General features: G+C 53.7%; 10 protein-coding genes across 10 annotated transcripts; 5 read left to right on the forward strand and 5 right to left on the reverse strand.

Annotated features, from left to right (window-relative positions):
• Positions 1-943: 943 nt before the first annotated feature.
• Positions 944-2,128, forward strand: M409DRAFT_54126 (uncharacterized protein; the record flags this gene model as incomplete). Its single annotated transcript, XM_033812604.1, has 1 exon — positions 944-2,128. The coding sequence occupies one exon, from the start codon at positions 944-946 to the stop codon at positions 2,126-2,128; it is 1,185 nt and encodes a 394-aa protein (XP_033668417.1).
• A 1,037-nt stretch (positions 2,129-3,165) lies between these two features.
• Positions 3,166-4,562, reverse strand: M409DRAFT_22336 (uncharacterized protein; the record flags this gene model as incomplete). The annotated part of the gene is made up of 5 exons (XM_033806288.1): positions 3,166-3,221; positions 3,280-3,489; positions 3,553-3,624; positions 3,677-3,995; positions 4,047-4,562. The coding sequence occupies 5 exons, from the start codon at positions 4,560-4,562 to the stop codon at positions 3,166-3,168; spliced, it is 1,173 nt and encodes a 390-aa protein (XP_033668418.1).
• A 313-nt stretch (positions 4,563-4,875) lies between these two features.
• M409DRAFT_22337 (uncharacterized protein) lies at positions 4,876-7,543 on the forward strand (the record flags this gene model as incomplete). Its single annotated transcript, XM_033806289.1, has 7 exons — positions 4,876-4,925; positions 4,979-5,045; positions 5,103-5,145; positions 5,201-6,580; positions 6,631-6,928; positions 6,986-7,075; positions 7,129-7,543. 7 exons carry the CDS (start codon positions 4,876-4,878, stop codon positions 7,541-7,543), a joined length of 2,343 nt encoding a protein of 780 aa, XP_033668419.1.
• Positions 7,544-7,641: 98 nt separating this feature from the next.
• M409DRAFT_22338 (uncharacterized protein) lies at positions 7,642-8,516 on the reverse strand (the record flags this gene model as incomplete). The annotated part of the gene is made up of 2 exons (XM_033806290.1): positions 7,642-8,424; positions 8,478-8,516. 2 exons carry the CDS (start codon positions 8,514-8,516, stop codon positions 7,642-7,644), a joined length of 822 nt encoding a protein of 273 aa, XP_033668420.1.
• A 1,017-nt stretch (positions 8,517-9,533) lies between these two features.
• Positions 9,534-11,600, reverse strand: M409DRAFT_22339 (uncharacterized protein; the record flags this gene model as incomplete). The annotated part of the gene is made up of 3 exons (XM_033806291.1): positions 9,534-10,795; positions 10,851-11,028; positions 11,082-11,600. 3 exons carry the CDS (start codon positions 11,598-11,600, stop codon positions 9,534-9,536), a joined length of 1,959 nt encoding a protein of 652 aa, XP_033668421.1.
• Positions 11,601-12,150: 550 nt separating this feature from the next.
• Positions 12,151-13,193, forward strand: M409DRAFT_54130 (uncharacterized protein; the record flags this gene model as incomplete). Its single annotated transcript, XM_033812605.1, has 2 exons — positions 12,151-12,623; positions 12,674-13,193. 2 exons carry the CDS (start codon positions 12,151-12,153, stop codon positions 13,191-13,193), a joined length of 993 nt encoding a protein of 330 aa, XP_033668422.1.
• A 1,040-nt stretch (positions 13,194-14,233) lies between these two features.
• Positions 14,234-15,554, reverse strand: M409DRAFT_36604 (uncharacterized protein; the record flags this gene model as incomplete). Its single annotated transcript, XM_033810581.1, has 2 exons — positions 14,234-15,077; positions 15,142-15,554. 2 exons carry the CDS (start codon positions 15,552-15,554, stop codon positions 14,234-14,236), a joined length of 1,257 nt encoding a protein of 418 aa, XP_033668423.1.
• Positions 15,555-16,190: 636 nt separating this feature from the next.
• M409DRAFT_54132 (uncharacterized protein) lies at positions 16,191-17,463 on the forward strand (the record flags this gene model as incomplete). The annotated part of the gene is made up of 2 exons (XM_033812606.1): positions 16,191-16,609; positions 16,659-17,463. 2 exons carry the CDS (start codon positions 16,191-16,193, stop codon positions 17,461-17,463), a joined length of 1,224 nt encoding a protein of 407 aa, XP_033668424.1.
• Positions 17,464-18,108: 645 nt separating this feature from the next.
• Positions 18,109-20,013, reverse strand: M409DRAFT_54133 (uncharacterized protein; the record flags this gene model as incomplete). Its single annotated transcript, XM_033812607.1, has 1 exon — positions 18,109-20,013. One exon carries the CDS (start codon positions 20,011-20,013, stop codon positions 18,109-18,111), a length of 1,905 nt encoding a protein of 634 aa, XP_033668425.1.
• Positions 20,014-21,035: 1,022 nt separating this feature from the next.
• On the forward strand, positions 21,036-21,368 carry M409DRAFT_22344 (uncharacterized protein; the record flags this gene model as incomplete). The annotated part of the gene is made up of 1 exon (XM_033806292.1): positions 21,036-21,368. The coding sequence occupies one exon, from the start codon at positions 21,036-21,038 to the stop codon at positions 21,366-21,368; it is 333 nt and encodes a 110-aa protein (XP_033668426.1).
• Between the last annotated feature and the right edge of the window lie 71 nt (positions 21,369-21,439).

Below are 21,439 nucleotides of genomic sequence, written 5' to 3' on the forward strand. Positions count from 1 at the left end.
CGTGCATACGAGAGCATTGCGCGCGCTTGCGTGCAGCATTGAGCCTTGAGTGCGTTGACGCCGTCGCAAACCCGCAGACGTGGCACGTCCTGATTGATGGAATCAGGCGTGCAGGCAGGGTGAACGCCGAGCGCCACCCGCACAACAAGCAGTGCACAAGAGCGCAGGCATGCGCAGACCAAACCATCTCCAGGCAACGACAGCCCAGTGTGGAACGGGCCGCTCCATGCCGCTCGCTCCGACGATAGCCGCGGATCGAGCGCAGCCAGCTCCATGGACCGGTACCCGCTGGCGCCGCACCCACTCAGCTCTCCGCCTCCGCTGGTGGCCATGCTTCTGGAGCCCGCTCCGGCCACTTGGCGCGTGTTCCGCTTCTGGGTCTACGATCGTGATGCCGTGTATGCGTCTGCGTTCAGCAACAACGATGGCCGAGGTGCCCGCAACCGAGCCACGGGACACCGCCGTCACGCTCATTATGCCGGAGGACACCACTGCCGCGCCCGGTCTGCGCAGTCCCTGTCTGGAAAGGGAGCGTCAGGCAAGTCAGGGAGGCCTGCGGGAGGAGCCAGCGCCGGGGGAGTGCTCCCAACATATACGACCGAAAAACCTCGCTTACCTTAGCACCCGTTGTCCACGGATCATTTGTGGCCGCCATGCGCTTGACGCTGGCGATCCCTTGAGAGTGATATGGCCCGGGCAGGTTGTCAAGCATCACCTGCTTCCCCTTTCCCTTCCGCCGGGCGGCCGGGCCGCCTCTGCCCATCTAGTGGGGGTGTGGGGGTGCAGGGCTGTGTCGAAAGCAGCCTGAGGCCAAAGTCCGTGCACCATCAAAGCCTCGCTGCTGCCTAGGCAGTGAAGACTAGTGTGTCCTTCTGATCGTGAGTATTTAACGCGGCCGGGACCTTAACGACAGTCTCCACATCACAGTGCCATTTTGATGAACATGGCCCCCAAATTACTGCCACAAGCTTGCTTCGAACCCCACAAGTACTTCCTGGGCACTGTCAACCACCGTACCAATCAGTGCATTGCCCCGGCGAACCATGGCCGCCAATGTTCCCAGATTATAAGCAAAGAAGATGCTGCCCAAGTCACAGAGCTGACCATGGAGGCCATTGCCAGCACAGATGCCAGCACAGATCGTATGCAGAGGTTGCAGCTTCTCCAGAGACTTGCCCTTCTCCGCTGTTGTAGTCGCTGGCATCGACAAAAGCTCGACGAAAATCGCCAGATCCTGCAAGAAGTTGTTGCGAGATACGAACAAGTCATCGAAGACAGTCCATGCGAAGTACCTCTGGAATCCTCCCCTGGGAATCCCACACGGGCACCCAGAACACCCTCATCAGTCCGAGGTCACGGCTACGCACTCCGACCGAGGAAAGTCGATTTGAACTCGGACGCAAACAAGACAGATGATATCGAACGGCCGGCCGACCTGCTAGTTCCATACTCCTCCTGCCGCTTTGGTGACGTGGAAAGTCTCCTGGTGAAAAGCATCTCCGACCCCTATGACGGCTACGGCTTCGTGTACGCCTTCGTCTGGCCCAATGCTCCTGGCTTTGTCAAGCTAGGGTCGTGCAAATCTTCGGTGAATGGCCGACTCGCTCGATGGCGGAAATGCCATCCTAATGCGAAGTTAGCGCACTGCATTGCCGTGCCATATCGTAAACGCGCTGAACAGCTGATGCATCGGCAGATGAGCCGACAGAGACACCGCATGGTATCATGTGGACGATGTGCTAGCACGCATCTGGAATGGTTCAAAATGCCCACGGATGAAGTCAAAACTATCATGAACTCTTGGAAGGAGCTGCTGGATACATGGTCGCTCTACCATGAGAACGGTACAGTCGCGCCGGTGTGGCATCAAAGGCTTGGTCGTACAAGGCGCAGTATTACTGCGAGACGACTTCTGGGGATCTGTAATGCCGAGTCGAAGGCATGTCACAAGGAGGAGCCAAGACAGTGCGTCCCCAAGCAACGGAATATGTGCACGGTGGCTACAGAGGGGATCACTCCGATGGCTTCACCTCCCGAAGAATCGACCGTGGTCCGCATGTTGCTAGTGTGGGCTGAGGACTGGGACCTGATTACCATCTATCTGGGGGATTTTTGGTGCACGGTATAATCTTACGGAGCCCAATCGGTCGTCCGGAACACAAATCTGGTGCTACGTGTATATGTTCTGCAGTATATTGCTGACGATCAACGAACAGGGTTCCGAAGGTAGAGGTAGTTAGGATCGAGGACCCCCTCTTCAGCATCTGTCAGCTCATGGTGCAACATTCACGAGTCGGATCACCTTGATAGTTATATATATCAGCTGCTTGCACTGCCACTTGTGGAGATCGTAGATTGCTGCTAGACTCGTTAGAACTATGTTCTTGGCCACATCATAACTGTCAAGATCTAGCTGTTGCTTCATATATGATCTTCCTCGGCTGTCAAGATGTATTAGGTTCTGACTTAGGCTGTCCAACTCCACCTTCCTTCGTAGACGCGGCCAATAATACTTCGGTCGAGGTCGTCCGAAGTGCTCAACTACCGATCGGCAGTAAGCTCTTTCTCCGAGTGATGGCGTAGTCACGAGACATTCGAGAGGACATAAGTTGCATAAGACTGGACGTTATGAGAATACGCAGACGCAGAGTGCTGTAAGCGATCGCGGTATGCGAAAGATGGCTTTCTGACAGTGGCTACGACGCTGCTAGGCAATGCGACAGACTAAGGCCCATGTAGACTTCAGTCGAAAACTCACTCCGACACTCGAAATACCTTGTATTGCAGCGAAGACGAGGTTCGAGCCACAGTGAACCGGTGCGGTCCTGTCCACATCATCTACACTTCATCGATAGTAAGCTTCTTCCCTTTCGCGGATTCTCAACTACTAAACATTCGATCGAGCACCGCTGATGGTGACCTGTTCTAAGCAGCAGGCTCGGGCATGGTGATTGACCATGTGATGGTGTACTAGAAATGTGTCTGGCACGCCATCACATGGTGTCCAATGTTGAAGACGAGTAAGGTGCATAGGTATATATGAGTGGGGAAATAGTAACAAAGACCGCAGACTAGAACTCAGACAAGTTCTTTTTCGAATATGGACTCATCGGCTCCCGTTTTTGACGCCTTGAATCCACATTATAGCTTCCTCTGCACGTCGCTCTAATCGCTCACTCCAAGACGATCCATAAACGTATTCAGCTGCGCGACCGTCTCGTCTGTATCCCTTCGTCAGTCCCAATCCCTCACAACCTGCACATCTTTCAATGAACTTACCTGGCGCCTCCTCAATAATAAAATGTCCCTTCTTATCGCCCACGCTTTTCACAGTAAGGTTCGCACTCGGATCGGTGTAGTTGCTCCAGACTTGTTGCACGTCGAACTGCGCGCCGAGGTTGTATTCGCTGTAGAGGATGTGTGTGGGGAGTTTGACTTTGATGCCGGCGTTCTGGTCGGCGACTTGTTCGTCGTAGTCGGTGAAGGCGCCTGGGGAAGATAAAGAAGTTAGCATATTTTTTTGAGCGAGAGCGGTGTTGGGAGTCTGTTTACCTGCTTGGTAGTCGAAGACGGATGCGTTGGTTACGGAGAGTTGGTTGAAGAAGTTGATGTAGATTTCCCAGGCTGTCGGCTGCGGTCAGGATCGCTGTCTTTCGTTCAGGGTATATCCACGTACCTTGTCCTCTCTTGAAGATTTCAATGCCTTGTGTATTTTCTCCTTGGCCGTATTCGAGAATCTGTCGTACCCAGTTGCCGCCTCCGTAGGTCATGATTACATCTGTTGCAAATTCTCCTGCGGGTGTGTTAACATGCTTGGAGTTGATACGTGTCTTTGGGAAGTACATGCCTTTGGGCAAAAACGCCCAGTGGAAATATCCTTGGGCGTAGACTGGGTTCGAGAAGGACGCATACTCGGCGATGAAAGGAACGATGTCTGCTGCGAAGAAACCCAGACCGGTGATCCCTGGAAAGTTGTTGTCGACCGCCGCGCGGTGCTATATGAGACCATGTCAGTGTTGAGTGCGAGCAAGGAGTTCCAAACGCACCATAGTCCGCGCTCCACGGTCGTGTCCTGCGTATATGACATTGACGTTCCCGTATACTTTGTTGACGGCCTGCAGAATGGATTGAGCGTATGTGCGTTTGTCGTACGCGCAGCCTGTCGAGTTGCAACAGGCCGTGCTGAGCCCATAGCCGGGCTGATCAGCAACGAATACAGGCACACGCGTGGACACGATTGGAGTGACATCGCGCCAGATGTAGCTGCTCTCTGGATAGCCGTGGGTCAAGATCAGAATCGGCCTGCTCGCAGTCCCAGTGAGGTTGCCCCAGACGGATGGGTTGGTGTAGTGCACGCTCAGATTCGCACCGCAGTCGGTCTGGACGAAGCCATGGGTGAGCCGGGTGTCGTTTCCATTGTAGCCGAGAAGTCGGTAGTCGGCGAGAGTGATGTTGAAAGCTGCGTTTGATGTCGGTTGTGACACGTTGCCGTTAACGAGTTCGTAGGCATCGGTTAGGGAGACAGCAGCAAGCAACGCTGCCAACACGCGGGTGCGATACATGGTCATCAAAGAGTACGCTGGTCGGCCATCGTCAAGTCAACGTCAAGCGGCATGGAGGAAATATAAACGCAGCCTGCCCGCAGCCACGCTAGCTCAGACCATCATCCAGCTACTGCAGAGCTTGACTCAGCGAGACAGATAAGTCAGCCGGAAGCCTTTACTCAGCACCAGGCGCGAAGCCCGAATCGTGAGTGCAAGCCGGCGACCATTCCCGACCGGGGCGACTCGGGCGGTGACGACTACGAGCGGCCCGAGATATTTCCTGTTCCTCTGGCACTATCAACCGTCCACCCCAACTCAATTACTACTCCAAATGCCGCCGCGAAGTGTCGAGCGACCCATCACCACATGTCGTGGCTGCAGGTACCGCGACGACGTCATGGCTTCTAGGGCCCGAAGATCTGATGAGGAGACAGGCGGTTGAAGGCGAGATGTGATCGAGCGAGGCCCCGGTGCCAGAGGTGTCAGGACTCAGGCATCGCAGTGAGTAAGCGAAAGCGTACCGCAGGGTGAATGAAAGTGCTGACTGGCGAGACATAGTGCGTATATGAAGATCAGACACGCCCGGCGTTCCAGTTTGTCGGTGAGTCTTTGAAGTAGGAGATGTTGTCCAGAGACATCATTAACCGATCATCCAGATGAAAGTCCGATCACGCCTGAACGTACTCCTCAAGATGCACAGCATGAACCTCCAACCGGAGAGGCTCCAGCCTTCATCGCCGTCTCCTCAGACCGCCTTGCAGCTATCGAAGCTCGTGTCCACGGACTGAGCCAAACTGCCAGAGAGCTGAACGCCAGCAGGAGTGTAGCAGTATCAACACCGGGAGCTTCTAGGGCTGACTTTGGTGACGTCCAGCCTTCGAAGTCTTCCGAAGGCCATCTCTCTCCACAGCCTGGAGGTGGTGTGCGTTATGTTGAGCGAACATTTTGGATGTCCTTTTGTAGCGACATTGCCGAGCTCGATGGTCTTCTCGCCAGTCAAGCACGCTATTCTGCCGTGCCCGAGGAAGATGACGAAGATGAGGATGATGAGGACGATGAAGATGATGCGAATGATACCGACGACCTCGAGCGTGAAGGACCAGAAGACACGACTAGACCGATATCACCATGGAAGGATTCGTTACCATCAAGATCAGGAGGACCATATTCCAGCGTAATGAGCTACATTGCTGCGCCGCCGCCCGCCTGGTCTTTCAAGCAGCAAGCCACTACACGAGCAGTACCCCTCAACAACGACTTCTACCGGCGGCTTCCTCCGAAAGCAGTGTGCGATGCTCTCTGGACCGCCTATTTTGAAGGATATCACCCAATCGCACCCCTTGTCCACATGCCGAGCATCACTGAGAAGTATAACCAGTTCTGGAGGACGGCAGGCAGCGACGAGAGTAGGAGCGAAAGGTCCATGCCCTTCGTCTCTTTGATGATGGCGATCCTGTACGCTGGATCAGTCGCCTGTCCGCAAATAGTAGCCGGCCTCGAAGATGATACTGGACCGGAAGGATTCTCTACTAATCTACATCAACTAGCTATGAAAGCTGTGCGGTTGTCCAACTTTCCAAGAACGCCCAACCTAGAGTCCTTCACAGCATACATCATCTGCCAGGCGACGTGGATGAGGGAGGAAGAACCACTCGTTTGCGTCGCTTTTGTCGGGCTGGCTCTTCGGGTGGCTCATATGCTTGGACTGCACAAAGATCCCTCCAACTTCCCTTCAATCGAGCCCACTGAAGCAGAGACAAGACGGCGAGTCTGGTGGCACCTCGTCCACATTGACGTGAGTTTAGCGATTGCTGCCGGATTGCCGCCTTTGGTGGACTTGGACGCTTCAGACGTGAGTGGCATCTCTGAACTGCGAGACGAGCTGATTGGGAGCCCCGAGGGTGCGAAGTACGAACTGGGCATACAGCGAGACACAAGTGGCGGGGCAGCAATGGAGGACCCAATGATCTCCTCGTCTGCCAGAGCTCCAATTTCAACTATAGGCATTCTGGTCGCTGGTAAGCTCAGGTACTCTGGTAAGTCGCCATTAGTCAATTAACCCAATCGAGAGCTGAGAACGGTCCAGTTACCGTCCGCAACATCATCATTCGACTCTACAAAGAAGGTCCGCGTTCCGTTCAAGATGTCGAGGCTATCCAAGTAGCGATACGCTCCCTCAACGACGACCTCACTGATCGCGTTGCAAGGATACCGAAGCCAGCTCCCTATCACGACAGCAACGCTCCGGCTGATCTCTTCTATGACAACAACCCCGCCTTGAACGACTGGGCCACATTGCTGCTCTCAGCCTTTTCAGATCAAATCTACTGCCTCCTTTGCCACCCAATCCTCGAACCGCCATTCACATTGATATGGCCAGATCTGTACCCACTGTCAGATACCCGCACTTTCATTCGGAATGCCACTGACACATCACACAGAGCTATCCAAAAGACCCAATCCTTCCTCACCAAAAGCGCCCAGCTAGCATGCATCTCCACCTTCTCCAAGTTCCAATGGAGCCGACCAGGGTAGGCGATCCCCATTTCCTCGTGACCCAACATATCTCTGACGATCCTCCCAGGAATCACCAGCCCCTCCACGCCATCACCGTCCTCCTCGTCGACCTCCTCCGCAACCCACACAGTCCCCTCTCGCCTTCCTCCCGCCGCATCGTCGACGTAACCTTCGCCCTCTGCGGCCCCTCCGGCGGTGTCGTCGCCAGCTCCACTTCTCGAACCGCGACCGTCGCCCGACCCCTCACCGAAGGCGGGCGCGAAGCCTGGGAGGCCCTTTCTCGACTAAGAAGGAAGGCTTGGGGGAGGTGCGGTTGGGACGCGGATGAGGTGTGGACAAGAGAGAGGGCGATTGAATACTGCGAGAGTCTAGAGCGGGGAGGTGAGACTGAGGTGGTGGGTTTGGGGAGTGAGGTGCGAGGATTTGAGGGAGTTGATATGGATTTGGATTGGGCGGATTTGGATGCAATGTTGCAGTATTAGGTTTGTGATGCATCCATTCCTACAATTGAGCATCGTCTTCCCAAGAAATTCCAGATCATCATATCCGACTTCACCCCTGCAATCGAACAACCCCAATCCTACACCGGCCTCGCCCTATCCGCCCTCAAATCCTCAAACCCCGTCTCAACCTCCTCCCCCGCCACCAACCTCACAAACCTCGCCGTCTCCCGCGGAAACCTCAAAAATGGACTATGACCACTCCTACTCACCTGCGTATACAGAATCTCAATCCCCTTCTCCCTGAAACCCTGAATCGTCCCAATCTGCCTCTCCCACGGGAGCGCATTGTCCTCACTACACAGCAGATAGCTCAGCGGGATACCCTTCATGGCGGCCACCTGGTCCGGGATGGGCGAGGTCGTGCAGGCGTAGGATTGTGGCCGGAGGAGGTGGATGGCTTTGGCGGCTTCGTTGTGATCGAGGTCGTTGTACAGGATGTGCACGGCGCCGGGGCCCGCGAAGGGGAGGGTGGATTCGCCGTCGTCGGAGATGAGGTATTGCGGGGCGAGTTTGCCGCCCATCATTTCGACCATGGAGATGCCGACGGGGCAGATGAAGCCGGAGATTATGATGAGGGAGACGACGCTCGTGGCGAGGGAGGCGGCGCTGCGGGCGGGTGGGGAGAGGTCTGTCAGGGCGGCGCTGCCGACGATGGAGCTATAGGAGTGGGTAACGAGGAGGACGTTGTTCGTTTCGAGCTGTTCCAGAATTGCTGCTCGCACGGCGTCGACGTCGTCTTGCATGTTTGCGAGGCGGTTGTCGATGTATTCCGTGCTGTTGCCCGGGAGGTCGACGCCGATGACGGTGTAGCCGGCGGTCTCGAGTTCTTTAGTCACGTGGGAGAAGTGTGCTGGGACGTGCTGAGGTTTTGTGAGATGGTGGCGAAGATATTGATGGCTTTGTCAGTACTTACCCAAGTCCCGGGCACGGCGACAATGGTAGGTTTCGCCATCTCAGCCTCGTTAAGTGGCGGGAGACGACAGATGTGGTCTTAAAAAAACATGCAAGCTCAACCACAGCAGCCGACTCTCTATATAATACTCCCTCTCACCTCATCAGCCCTCCCTCGACTAACACTACGCTCCTCCCGCCACAGCAGCTTCCATTTCTGCACATGAAATCGGAGACTCGGAGCTGAGCTGCCCTACACAAGCTAGCAAATGTTGAAACTGGAAAGGATCGAGCTGAGCATGTCCTCGTAGCCGATAGTTAGCCGATGGAATGATGTGCCTTTATTGGACGTTGGTCTCCTTGGAAGCGAGCGAGATCTCGCAGCGCTCGGACAGGGGTTCTGAAGGAGTCAGCTATGCGATCCTCCGCGTGGTTCTATTGCGTACAGAGTGGGGGCAAATATACACGGCTGACGGCGTCCTAACTCCCCGAATACAACTTTGCAAGGCTCGGCCACGTGGGCTTCGTGTCTTGCATGAGACTTGGTTTTATTTATATGCTGCATCCTTCTCATGGGATCAAACACCAATGCTACAGATCGTTTCCCTCTGGAAAGCGTACAAGACACATGGCGGATGACCTTCATTAACGTTCTGTGAAATCGATCATGGTCAATCCAGTCTTTGCTAGTCTAGCCACCTCCTGCTTTCCACATTGCAGATTCGGGGTGGTCCGTGGTTTGAAAGAGCAGACTGAACACTGATTAAGGCTATCTCTACGACCCCTTATTCTACTGCCCTTCCGTCCACAGTCTCGTCGTCGTTCAAAGCTAATGTTGATTGGACTGTACAATGTTCTTCATTGGCGAGGTCAAGAACAATCTGGGCACACAGCTGTCACCTAATCAGGTGTTTACTGAGTTTGAGGTGGGACTGCCGCTGCGACCCTGTACTCAGACGGAGCCGGTGCGTTGGACGGAGAAGATTGGGTGTTTTGCTGAGCCGTTGACTGAGGGACGAGAGTGGGTCGTGGAAGAATGGGGCAGACAAATAAGTTGCCTCTTGACTTTCCACACTGATCATAACAATTTCAACTTCACAGCCCCAACCTCATCCGTCTCCAACCTCGCAAGCATCAACCCCGCCGCCTTCTCCATCGTCACTCTCCTCAACATCCTCCCATCCGCTTGCCCATCAGGCAGTCCATGAAACAGAGTCGCCAGACTGGAAGACTTCCATACCAGTTTGTCCTTGCCTGATGACAACCACATCGTCGCCCCGAGCAGCGCGGCGGCGAGAAGGGTCATGGTGATGGAGTAGATGAGCCAAGGCCAAACGACGTGAACATAGACGACTGTCTGAGTAACTGTACCTGTGATATTCGTCGATGCATAGCTAGACCGCATTTGGTTCGTCACGCTGGTCGCAATGTTATCGAACGTATCCAGAATACTCCCGTTACTGGCGTAGTATATCGCCACGCCCTTGAGGTATTCATTGTTCCCCTGTACAGGGCCCGTCTGAAAGAATTCCTGGAAATACTCTGTCGGCAGCATCTCCTGGAAGACATCAAGGTTCGTGACATCTGAGTCGTTGTGGTAGACGACGTTGACCAGCATCGAATTGAGAAGATTTCGAAAGATCTCGGAGAAGTCGCCGTCGATTTGGTAGGTGTTATCGGTGGCGTTGAGGAGCATGATTTCGTAGGACGTGAGGTTGGAAGTATCTGGTTGGATTGCGCCGTAGGCTCCGCCGTCCGAAACAAGCGGTGCGCTGAAGTCGGGGGCATCGTGAAGGGAACCATTGTAAAACGCTGTACTGCCGTAGTATCTGGCGCACCAGGTCAGTCGGCTGCGTAAAGTCTCTGGCATGATACTTTGCGGTGCGTTGGGATCGTCGCTTGTGTATGAGTCTTGGAAGTATAGAATGTCGAACATTGGATCCCGCGTGTCCAATGATTGATCTTGCGAGATATTCATTTGCGTGGATGAGCGGTAGATGCCGTCGCCTTTGGTGGCCCATAGAGTCCAGCCTATCAGTAGACCCGGTTGATCGAAGATAGAGTAATTTGGGTCTACTTGCGGATTGCCGTAGCTGCCATCCACGGCGGTGTAATTGCACAGGTGATATGTCGAGTTCTTGCTGACATCGGAGCCTTTGTTCTCGCACGTTACGTTGACGACCGAGCTGATGTTCTGGTACTCATTGCACAGACCCAACGAAGAGAAGCCTGGCCAGGTGCATGACCCCGACGGGCAAGTAAACATCGCATCTGGTGCCTTTCGAATGATCGCCGAGTCTATCGCCGCCGTGAGCTGCTGTACCTCGTTCGCTTTCAACACTGTATTGTGTATCAGATACTTGGTCCAAACTCGGTCATCTGTGACAACACATACCTATTCCGTTGGCGCTGCCTGCAAATGCAGAGGGGTCGAAAGCTTGGGTTGCGCCTATAAGTGCTGTGACATTTGTCGTCGGAGCTTGTTTCGTGGGATACCGAATGACCTGTTGTGTGAAAGGCTCGAGTGCGAGCGCGAGTACAGTGAGTATAGCACCCATTGATGCAACCGCACTCTGCCGACTGTCAGTCGTCCATTCGCCACGCCTGCGAAACAGTCGATTCTTACGTGTCGATTGACCTTCCAAAGCAACTTCAAAGATCCCAATGGGCCTCGACTTGCATCATCGAATACTTGCAAATCTGAAAGTCGCTGTATGCGGGCCTGAAAGTACAGCCATTTCAGCTGCGACAAGACCTCTGCAACAGGCAGTAGCAAGCTGGCTTTAGTAAAGGTCGCGATGATGGATATCACGGTGTTGGGTGTGATGTTGGCTTTTGCAATCTTCCAGCTCTTGTACTCCTGGTTGTCGAGTGCCACCAGGAAAGCTATATTTGCGCCCAAGCAGGCGAGGCTGACCATGATTGATAGCATTTCCATCCACCACAGCTTGAACGGGTTCTTCTCGGCTGCATCTCGCCATTGCTGCTTCGGTTCGTATTGCTCGAGGGAGGGCTCGTAGGCGGTGCTGTCGCTTAGAACGATCCGTGACCGAGGTATGGAACGGTCATGATCAACATAGTTCTGCGTTGCAGATGGAGATAGCAACGAGCTTGAAGGCGATTGAGCATGTTGACGATCAGCCATGTTCGAAAGGCAGACCGCATCCGCCAGCGAATGTGTACAACAACGGAGGACAGAAAGGCTTTCGAAGAACATGAACTAAGGTTGAGGTACTTTGAACATCGATCTACCTTCAGATCTTGCCCAAATGATGTGCCGCTGTGCAATGTCTTGGCCTCGAGGCTTGCATGTTGCACGACGCCACTTCATTGGCATTGGGCCTAGATGCTGTTGACCTAAACTCTTTCGGGAGCGCTTCAGGTGGCATTGTATTTCGACATCTCGGTCATTATTAGGCCTAAGAAGACGTGCTAAGTTCGAATATATTGAGGAAGAGACAAGTCTCTCATGAATGACTTTCTGAGTCGTGGGGCTGTCATGTCGTGGTGCACCTGGAAAGGAAAGCGCACAGCCTTACTGTCACACTTAATTTTAGCGACGGCGCTTGATATAGGTACTGAAGGACGAAGCCAGCCAAGACGGCAGGGTCAAGAGTTATTGCATTTCACCACCACTGCTATCTGCGCAGTTCCGTGTTGTCCTCCACGACACCAACTTTTTCACAACACTCAACATGTCCACAACCTCCATCATCAGCACAATCGCGCAAACAGAAGTCTTCACAATCGCAGGCGACACCAGCAGCGAAGATTGGGACACATACGTCGTCACATACACGAATCTCGGCCCTCTCACAACGACTTTCACGCCTCCAAGCTCCAATTGTTACTCTTGGCAACCAGCAAACATACGGCTTTGGTCCAACAGTTCCATCGTCAGTCTGCCTTGCAGCGTCTACAACGGCAACTTGACCTCCTCGTCGCTTAGCTGTGAGCCCTCCGGACTATCCTGGTCATCTCTCTTGTTTGCGAAGTCTTCGGAGATCAGTTCTGATACTGCTGTCTGGGCTTCGCTTTTGTCGCCGGGTTTGTACTGTCCGCATGGTTATACGACTGGGACTTCGGCTGCGCTGGCCCAGTCTGATTTGGAGACGATCTCTTCGTATACGCTGAGGGTTCCTGGGACTCATGTTCAGTGCTGCTTGAGGTATGCTTTTAAAGTCACGAAGAATCAGAACATGGTCTGACGTTTTGCAGAGGATATACTTGGGATCAAAGTCTTGACGCGTGCGCATCAACGATCACCACCGCTACATCGACCGATCTATGCGATTATTACTGCACCAACCCTTGCGTCAATTATCGGCCCTCCAGCTATGCGAATGGATCGATGAGCTGTGCGCTGACCAGTACGTGTGGGAAACCTCAACCGTTTACCTGGAGTCCACAGGACACAGGTCAGATACCCGTCGTCTATCGAAATGCCGTGTACATGATCCACCACAAGCACGATTTCCCGGGGCACGGTAATCTATCAACTCCGGCCACGATTGCGATCAGCGTCGTCATCCCGGTGGTGGTTATCGCCGCCCTTATTGGCATGTGCTTCTTCATAATGAAGAAACTGCGGCAAACAAAAACCATGAGCTTTAGCAAGGGCTCGTATGCGGACGTGCGGATGCAGAGTTTGAATGGCGCAACTTCGCAACTGGCAGAGGATCCGATATCTCTGATTCCGAAGCATGAAATGCCGAAGCGGAGGTGGCATTGGGTGTAGAAGGACGTCAATGAGCGCTGTCTTTTGTCAAATCCAGGAACATGGACTCGTAGATCCAGTCCCGAGCTATCCTGTGGCAACTAGAGCAACCCGGTGTATTCCATTGGGTGATCGATCCCTCCGATACGTTCAAGGAGAACTTGGATCATCCGACCGAGTATGGGGCGCCCGAACAGTTCATGTCTTAGTTATCCGCAAGGTGAGCCGTGTCTTTGGGCGGATTTTCTTCATCCCGGCATTGCTATTCAGAATTCAGGAGAGCACTTGTTCGAGCCGGTTATGAAATGGTCGGGATTCTAAATACGCATGTATACTGCTTTTGTGATGAAAATTTCGGGACTACGGACGTCACCAGGGGCTACAGACGTCGTCTTGAGAGCTGGTTTGTGAAGAGTTGCGTGCTCGATAATCGCTGGGCATGTGGCAGATGTACAATTGTTGCAGCTATATGAGCCCCTAAATTTTAAATTGATATTATTTCAAATCGTGCAGAGCATACGAGACACATGTCACCAAGTTCCACCGATATCCATGTAGCCACTCTTGCTTGTGCAGGTTGTGCAGCCGCCCGTCACTCAACAGCGTCTTCCTCCCCGACCAGTCTAGCACTGCGTTCTTTCCACTCCGCACCCGGTCAAACATATACCATAGCTTCCGAAGCTGCCGTGCTCTGCAAAGGAAATGCGCACCTCGCCTAATTGCAGCGAACGACAGTCTTCCAGGATGGTCGCAACTGTGTAGGATATCCGGCAGTCTCAGTTGCAGCTCGAGGCTTGTCGGACTCTTACGGCCCACGAACTCTCCGAAGATGTGATGTCGGACTAAGAAGAGCCGCTCCACTGGCGGCTCGATCTCAGAGTCCGGTGTGAAGTGTCAATCACATGCAGGCTTGGCTGACAGTTTGGTGACTACAGCGTAAGCGTTCATAGAATTCTCTTGCACAATCTTTCTCCATCCACAACGACCAGGTAAAGACTGCAACTCAAGTCAGCCGTGGATCGATTGACAAGGTGAAATGGATCAACGTACTTTCCAAGCGTCTAGTCCGATGGGGCGGCCCGTGATGCGAGACTGTAACCCTCTCCACTGAACGCAGACGTATCCTTGGCTGTTCCCGCATCGTTGACAACAACGTGCCCGCTCTCGGCTGGAGGCTGGGCGTAACCTTCTGGATCTGGAATAGGAATATTGGAGAAGGACTTGATGGCGTCTCGCACAGCATCCTTATCCACATATCCCCCAAGTTGTCTGGTCCTCCAGCCGAGCCCACGATTCTTGCCGTGTATTGGTTTATTGTTAATGGAGACCATGAGCTGAATCGCATCGCCCGTGGCATAGTTGTCAATGGTGGCCACCTCCTCCCGAAGATGCTCCTGCGCTTTCGCACAAATTGCCATGCTTTCTCGCATCGCATTGAGCTCGTCGCGTAATCTTGAAAAGGAGGCACGATCGTTGTCGGAAAGATCAGCTGCTTGGGCTGTGTCTATCAATCGATCGAACAGCTCGCTTTCGCAGCCCGCAATCTTTTCGGCAGTCCGAGCCAAGCTCTCTGCGCATTCTTGCAGACCGTCGCTGTAGATTTTCTCGGGCGCAGTAGCCGTGGTTGTCTCATCCGTTGGCATGGAGCGTTGGGCTCTACGTTGGAGTTGTGCAATGTGGCTGGATAGGTCGGCACAAATCTGCAGGCATTTCTCGGCGCTTAGGCGTTCACCTTGGATGAGTCTAACCTCCTGAGCATCGGCCCCAGAGAGTGTGGCGTTGCTTCCCAGGAGATGGTCCAGTTTCTCGTCCATGCCCTGGAGCCGCTCCCGAAGGTCTTCCTGCGTGGTCTGAATCAGGTCGTGATAAGTTTCCACGCTTTCTGCGGTCTCAGCAGAAGCTTGACTACATAGGGACACCGTGGTCAGCATTGCCATGATCGTGTTCTCCAACGGCGACCAGAACGTACAGATTTGCATCATTGAGAGCGATGGTCATGGTGAGTTTGTAGCTTGAGATCAGACGCCGGAAGCCGTCAATGTCCTCGCCCATGTATCTCAGTTTCGCCCAGTCCCGGAAGCTCGTCCGCGTTGCGGTGGAATGGGCTGAGCACTTGGCCAGTTCGTTGCGGAAGTCAGCGCAGACATTGGTGCACTGTTGCAGAGGTACCTCAAGGCCCGAGATGTGCACCTTGGTCTCCTTGATGTGCTCGCCGAGGGCTCTGAGGACTTCGCAAAGAGCGCTGATTTCCAGTCCGAGATCCCTCACCCGTGAATTGTGGCTTTGGAAGCTCTTGACCGCCTGGTACAAGGACACGGAAGACTCAAAGGCAGTCTGAGCCAATGCCACAATCGCGGCGACGGCGCCGATGGTTTCGGCCATGGCTGGCTGGTTTGAGGAGCGTGAAAGAAAAGATTGGGTACGATTTCACCCCAGCGCATTCTTCGCGCGGAACGTCAAAGTTAAGTACTCTACACCTGCCTGGCTGTCAGCGATCCGCCAGGCAAATCGCGGCCTGCAAAGCTCGACGACCCCCCGTACGGAGCCGCGAGGTGGAGGCTCTTGACTGCGATACCTGATAGGCGGAGATAAAGCCGGCGCTCATGCTGCCATGGTGTCATTGGCCTCTGCAGCCGCCAGCAATTGGGCGTCAACAACAACTGGGCGTCAACCAACAACAACCTCCGAAACAAATGAGCTACCCTCCTATAGAGAGGCAGGCACTGCCGCGCGCCAACAGGCATTGTCGTAGCCTCGATGCATCCGCTTCTCTGCAGTCGTGAGTCGGCATGAGAACGAATGGCATGGGTGCCTGGTACCGCCTCGATCGCGGGTTGGACGTATGCGGCCGCCCGCCGCCTGTTGGGTGCCGGATTCCAGCGTCTGCAGCACCTCGTCAGCTCGAGGGGATGATCTTGATACTCTTACCTGCTCGTTGTGCTGCTTGACCTCACTCCAGGCCCCTGGCCGTCCTCTTCTGCTCTTATATTGCTACGAACCGGGATCATCTGAGTCGCCATGGCGGATCCATTGTCCGCGACCTCTGCTATCGTGGGCCTGGTCCCCATCAGCTTCCAGGCCGCCAAGGCTCTTCGCGACATGATACGGGGCATCAAAAACCATCCAAAGCAGATTCGTAGTCTACTTGAGGAATTGGACGGTCTGGTTGGCGTCCTCGAAGAACTCGAGTACATCTTGCGTACCCCGGGCGAGATGAATCTCAATCTTCTGGAAGCCCCCCTCAAACGATGTGACTGTGCTTGCAAAGAGTTCGCGCGAGCTCTACAGGATTGCAGAGGTCGTAGCAGTGGGGGTGACCGATCCGATTTTGCAGGGTGGCTCAAAATCCAGTGGAGAGGAAGCGATATCAACGAATTCAAGGATACCCTCGCCAGCTACAAGTCCACCATAGCCATCGCTATCGCTGGTGCTAATCTGTGAGTCTGCATCGCTCGAAGTAGACCACCTGCTGATCGGTGCCGAAAGACGCACCACCAAAGTAAATCTTGACGTTATCCGTGAATATCAGGGAATGATTCGCGAAGCCAAAGCGGATCTCAACGAGCATCTCACCAACATCGATGACAAATTACAAGGCGCTTCCCGGGAATCTCCTGATCTGAAGGCACTCGGCAACGACTCAGACATTCAGGCGGAGAGAGACTGTACAATGCGTTGCCTCGAAGTTTGCGCTCAGGTTTCTGGATTCATCGAGGAGAGGCAGCGATCTATTGGTTCCCAGGGAGCGACAAGTGAAGACAACCTCAGCTCCAACACCAACAGTCGGCCGTCTCAACGGGACACTGGCCAAACGCTGCGGAATTGCAACACTAAGGTCAAAGCTCAGCACACGCAGCTCTTGAATCGCCTTCAGCTTCTCAACGCAAGACTGCGCAGCGCCTCTGGAAGTACCATTGATTCGGAAGATCAGGACCAGATGGTTCAAGAGGCGGAGACCATCCGTCAATGTCTGGACATCTGCGAGCAGAGTGCTAAAGACGCAGAGACTGCTCGCGTTAACGTTATTGAGGACGTCACAGGTGCAGAGGACAGCACCCATATCATCGTCTCCACCATCGGAGACCTGATCGCAGCACGCCGGGTTACATCTGGTGCACGCTCCATAATGACTATTGCACAGATGTCAGACGAGACCGTCCAGCACTTATCCACCGTGCATGCTTCACGAATGGCGGAACTGTCCAAATCGCAGGCTGATGCCGGAGCGGGTCGTGATGCGGTTAGATCGGGAGGGCGAGTGCTCGGGCGAGACAACGTGAAGACGCTTTGACTTTTGGGAATCCCATTTACGAGAATGACTTTAGTATGTGTTCCATACTATCATATATCGACTGCCTTGTAAAAGTGGGACGGCGGAACTAAACCAAAGTTCCTCAAGCAACTTAACTGAACAAGTCGAGTGATGCGTTTGATAGCCAGCCGCTTCCTTCTCGTTCATCGTTTACGTTGATGGTTGGGTGAGCTCATTGTCAGTTGATGGGTTACTGCATCGTGCTCGAACTTCGCCGATCCTTAGTAAGGTCAACAAATCGATATTCTGTGACCCGTCTCAACCCAGGGAGCAGCGACTTTTCTCTGTGTAGAAGTTGCTGACCATCTGTGAACGTTGCCTTTATTTCGCCGGCTATACTCTAGGGCGATAATTGAAGGTCTGATCTACCAAACACTATCAAAGCTAGGAAAAGACGCCCCATATCGTAGCATGATAGACTCGAGATCGATGCGCAAATGACTACACACATATGACTAAGGTCACAGGCCTACCGTGACAAGTCGTACCGCAAAGCGGAACTTCAACTTTTCGACTGTGTCTGCGTTTTCGAAAGAGATTTCTCACTGAGATTTCCGAAAGGACATAGATTGTTCTAGCCGGTAAGAGACCCGAGGGTCTAGCAGTTACGTCTGGTGTCCCTCCTCATGCCAAATATATCTTCTCAAGTTTACTAGCCCCTTGCCAGATCTCACCATACATTACTCCGTGAACGTAGCATGGACCGACGATACAGTAATGTTGTCCACTGCGTCGAAGAACCATGGGGACCTCGCATCCTTCCAGTATGGCTAGTCGATCCCCAACACCTGAGTCTTCGGGTACATAGCATATGCGTCCTTTCGTTGTGCGGCTCAAACGCCCAGACACCTGTTGTTGTGGAACCAACATGTTTGCAAGATCGGTTGCGTGCTGCCCATAAGACCTCACCTTCGCCGGGGGTGTGCCATTGCGATGCAATTTGCCGGCGACTAGATGCAGGCTCTTCAAACTCTGCTCGACCACCTTGAACAACTCTTCATCTATTATGCATTGCGAAGCCATTTCCACTTGTCCCACCGGCGACAGGATGCATTCAAGCATATCGGCTACAAGGTAGCGTAATCCATGCAACAGCTTCTTCGGGTCTGCTTTCTCGTTCTGTTGCCAGCCGTCGCAGACTGCGACGCGCAGCGAAGTCGTGACCTCTGACTCGCCAGAGATGGTCTTTTTGCAAGTCTCCAGAATTTCCAGTATCTCAGCCATGTACTCCACCCAAGCCCCGTACATTAGCCCGCCGTTGGTGGGTAGTCTTACAGGCTGCCCACGAACCTTGCCCAAGCTCTCTATGCTGTCAAAGGTATCGCCATCGACTACAAGGAGATCTAGGTCATCCCCCTCAAGGCTCGGAGTCGAACGAGATCGTCCTGATGCCGAAAAAATGTTGCTGAAACAAAAGCCTTTTTCTTTGTTGTAAGCAAGCCTATGTCGTAGTCGGTGACCCAGCCGTGGGACCCAGGACGGCAAGTCACTACCGTCACTTGGAAAGGAGGCAGTATAAAGCAGCGAAGTACCGCGTCCTTCCCTGACCTCGTATCTCGCCAAGTCTATGGAGACGGCAGAAATTGAACGCCTGTAGTTCGGCTCGAGGCTTTTCTCGTTAGCCTCCTGGGAGATGCCGACGAGAGCAAATAAGTAATCTCGTGAGTCCCGAGCTGCAGCCGTGTTGAACATGACCATCAGGTCGAAAATCGGCAATGGTCTGAGAAGGACATCAGTTATGCTTCCTAGTCCTGTAACGCCTGTCGTAACGGTTTGGCAACTCGCGAGCGCCGTGCAATGTTGCACAGCATGCCTTACTTTGGTTGATCCCGTAATTCCCCCAATCATAGATAAGAAATCGGGGGCCTTCGATAGATAGGCAATGGCAACGAAGAAGGCCTGTTGATCAATCTGCATGTCGCCGCAAATGAAGCGTCCGCGTCTTGCAATGACGCTCTCCTGAATCGTCCAAACGCGGTTAAACCATGGATGTCTTAACATTTTCAGAAGATAGTTCCAGGCATGATCGTTATAGTTGAGTGGGTGTGTCTCTTGAATTGCCGTGTAAAAGTCCGTCCCGCATGCGAATGGTTGTCTCAAAACGGCCATTAAAATGCGTTCTAGCCCTTGACTTTCATATGCTCGCCACACCCCCAGGTAAAACATAACCTTGTCGGCTGATCGGTATATTCTCGTCATTAGCCCAACCTGGGCAGATCGTTCATCACGATCTTGCTGGTTGATGCAGATGGCATCCGCCCAAACGATTGAGACGCCTTTTGCTCGAAGCCTCTTCAAAGCGTTGTACAGGTTTGGACGGACGTGAAAGACAGTTTCGCCGATCAGGATATGTTTTTGTGCCGCCTGAGTACCCCAGACGTACGACAAAGCGACGTACTGTGGGACTGAGTCGAGCGATACTTCCACAAGTTGGGTCCGTAGCTGGGCTTGTTTATGTCCAGGTTCTAGATAGATGAGACGGATATTGGACGGTTCGGAGATCGGTGTGTAGCTGAACTCTGTGGACATGGTGGAACAAAATATAGATATCGACCTAGGCATGGAGTAGAGCTAGCTGATTGACAAGACCTGAGAAGGAAATGCGCTCATACCACACTTTATGGTAGGTATTGTCTGCCTGGCATTGGACGAGGCGTTGCTGCTGCGCCTCAGGTGTTTCGACATTCCACTGTAGTCGTCTGCTGGAAAGGAGACCTGTACATTATCCCGGCATCATGCGTTGGATTTGCCTATTGGCCAACGATGCCTTAGGTAAACTCCGGCGTGCTTCAAAGTATCTGTGCTATGGCGCATGCGCCAGCGGAGAGGCCAATGGAAGCCACTCATTCATGTGGCCGTGAGAGAAATATGTGTCTCGAACGGGGGGAAGGCTGTCGCCGACACCACCGCCCAATAGCATTCACGGTGGAGTGTCGAGGGGAAGCATCCGTCCGGCATGGTCGCAGACAATGTCTCGCCGGGCGATGCCATCGAATCGTGATTCTCGGACCAGCCAGAGTGATTCATGCTTACTTGGAGGCAAGGCCTGATCCAATGATATCTTTTCCCTTTTCGACCGCTGGTGCTAAAGGCTGGCACATTGGAGCCGCCCGCCTCCGGAGGCACAAACTGCAGAGCTCACGACACGCTGCAGGCTGCGTCGTCGGGCGATACGCTGGGCAGTGCCGCCCTTTCTGGCGGAGGTCTCGCCGTCGAAGACAGCCTCCAGAGCATCGTGTCGATGAATAGAGGGCGGATCGCCGCACCAAACATCACCGTCACTCCGCTCAAGGCAGTGCACGGGCAAGCTCCTCGAGACAGATCTGCTTCCCCTCCGATCTATCTGGCACCCAATCAGCTCGCAGCGCCTAGCGCCGTCTTCACCGGAGGCTTCAGCACCGCCCCATCCCACGTCGCCCTTCCCTTTTCCTCTCAACTGCAGCGCTTTCGTCTTGACGATGTGGTTCCTCACACAACTTACTCATTGGGTTCCCTTTTCCACAACACTCATCGATTGTTTCCACCAGACTATCTCTCGAATCGCGACGGTCATGTCAGACAGCACAGCGGGCCACGCCAAAGGGAAGGGCGTGAACCTTCAGGACGTGAGCACGGCTGAGGATTCGAGATTGTTCATGGTCTCTCCAACGGGAGATCCGGTCTTTGCGCGGAAGGTCGCTACGGCGGCACGGTCTAATCTCTGCGCTGGTCAAGTGTCGGACGAGACAACGCAGAAGCTCTCTCAAGATTCGGCCCAGATCGCAACGACGTTTGGTACGTCAAGTCGTGCTCCTCTTCCAACCACCTTCGTGGACCGCAATGGCAAAGGACGAGTTGTGGGCCTCAACGACTCGAACAACCAGAGCAGCAAGCAGACGCAGTAGTCACGATCCACCTGTCGTCGGGTGTGGGGCTTCACCGGGCGGAGGCTAAACCTTTGAACAAGATCACCAGA

This window comes from Zasmidium cellare (genome assembly GCF_010093935.1).
Source record: "Zasmidium cellare ATCC 36951 unplaced genomic scaffold M409scaffold_15, whole genome shotgun sequence".
Lineage (NCBI taxonomy): Eukaryota > Fungi > Ascomycota > Dothideomycetes > Mycosphaerellales > Mycosphaerellaceae > Zasmidium > Zasmidium cellare.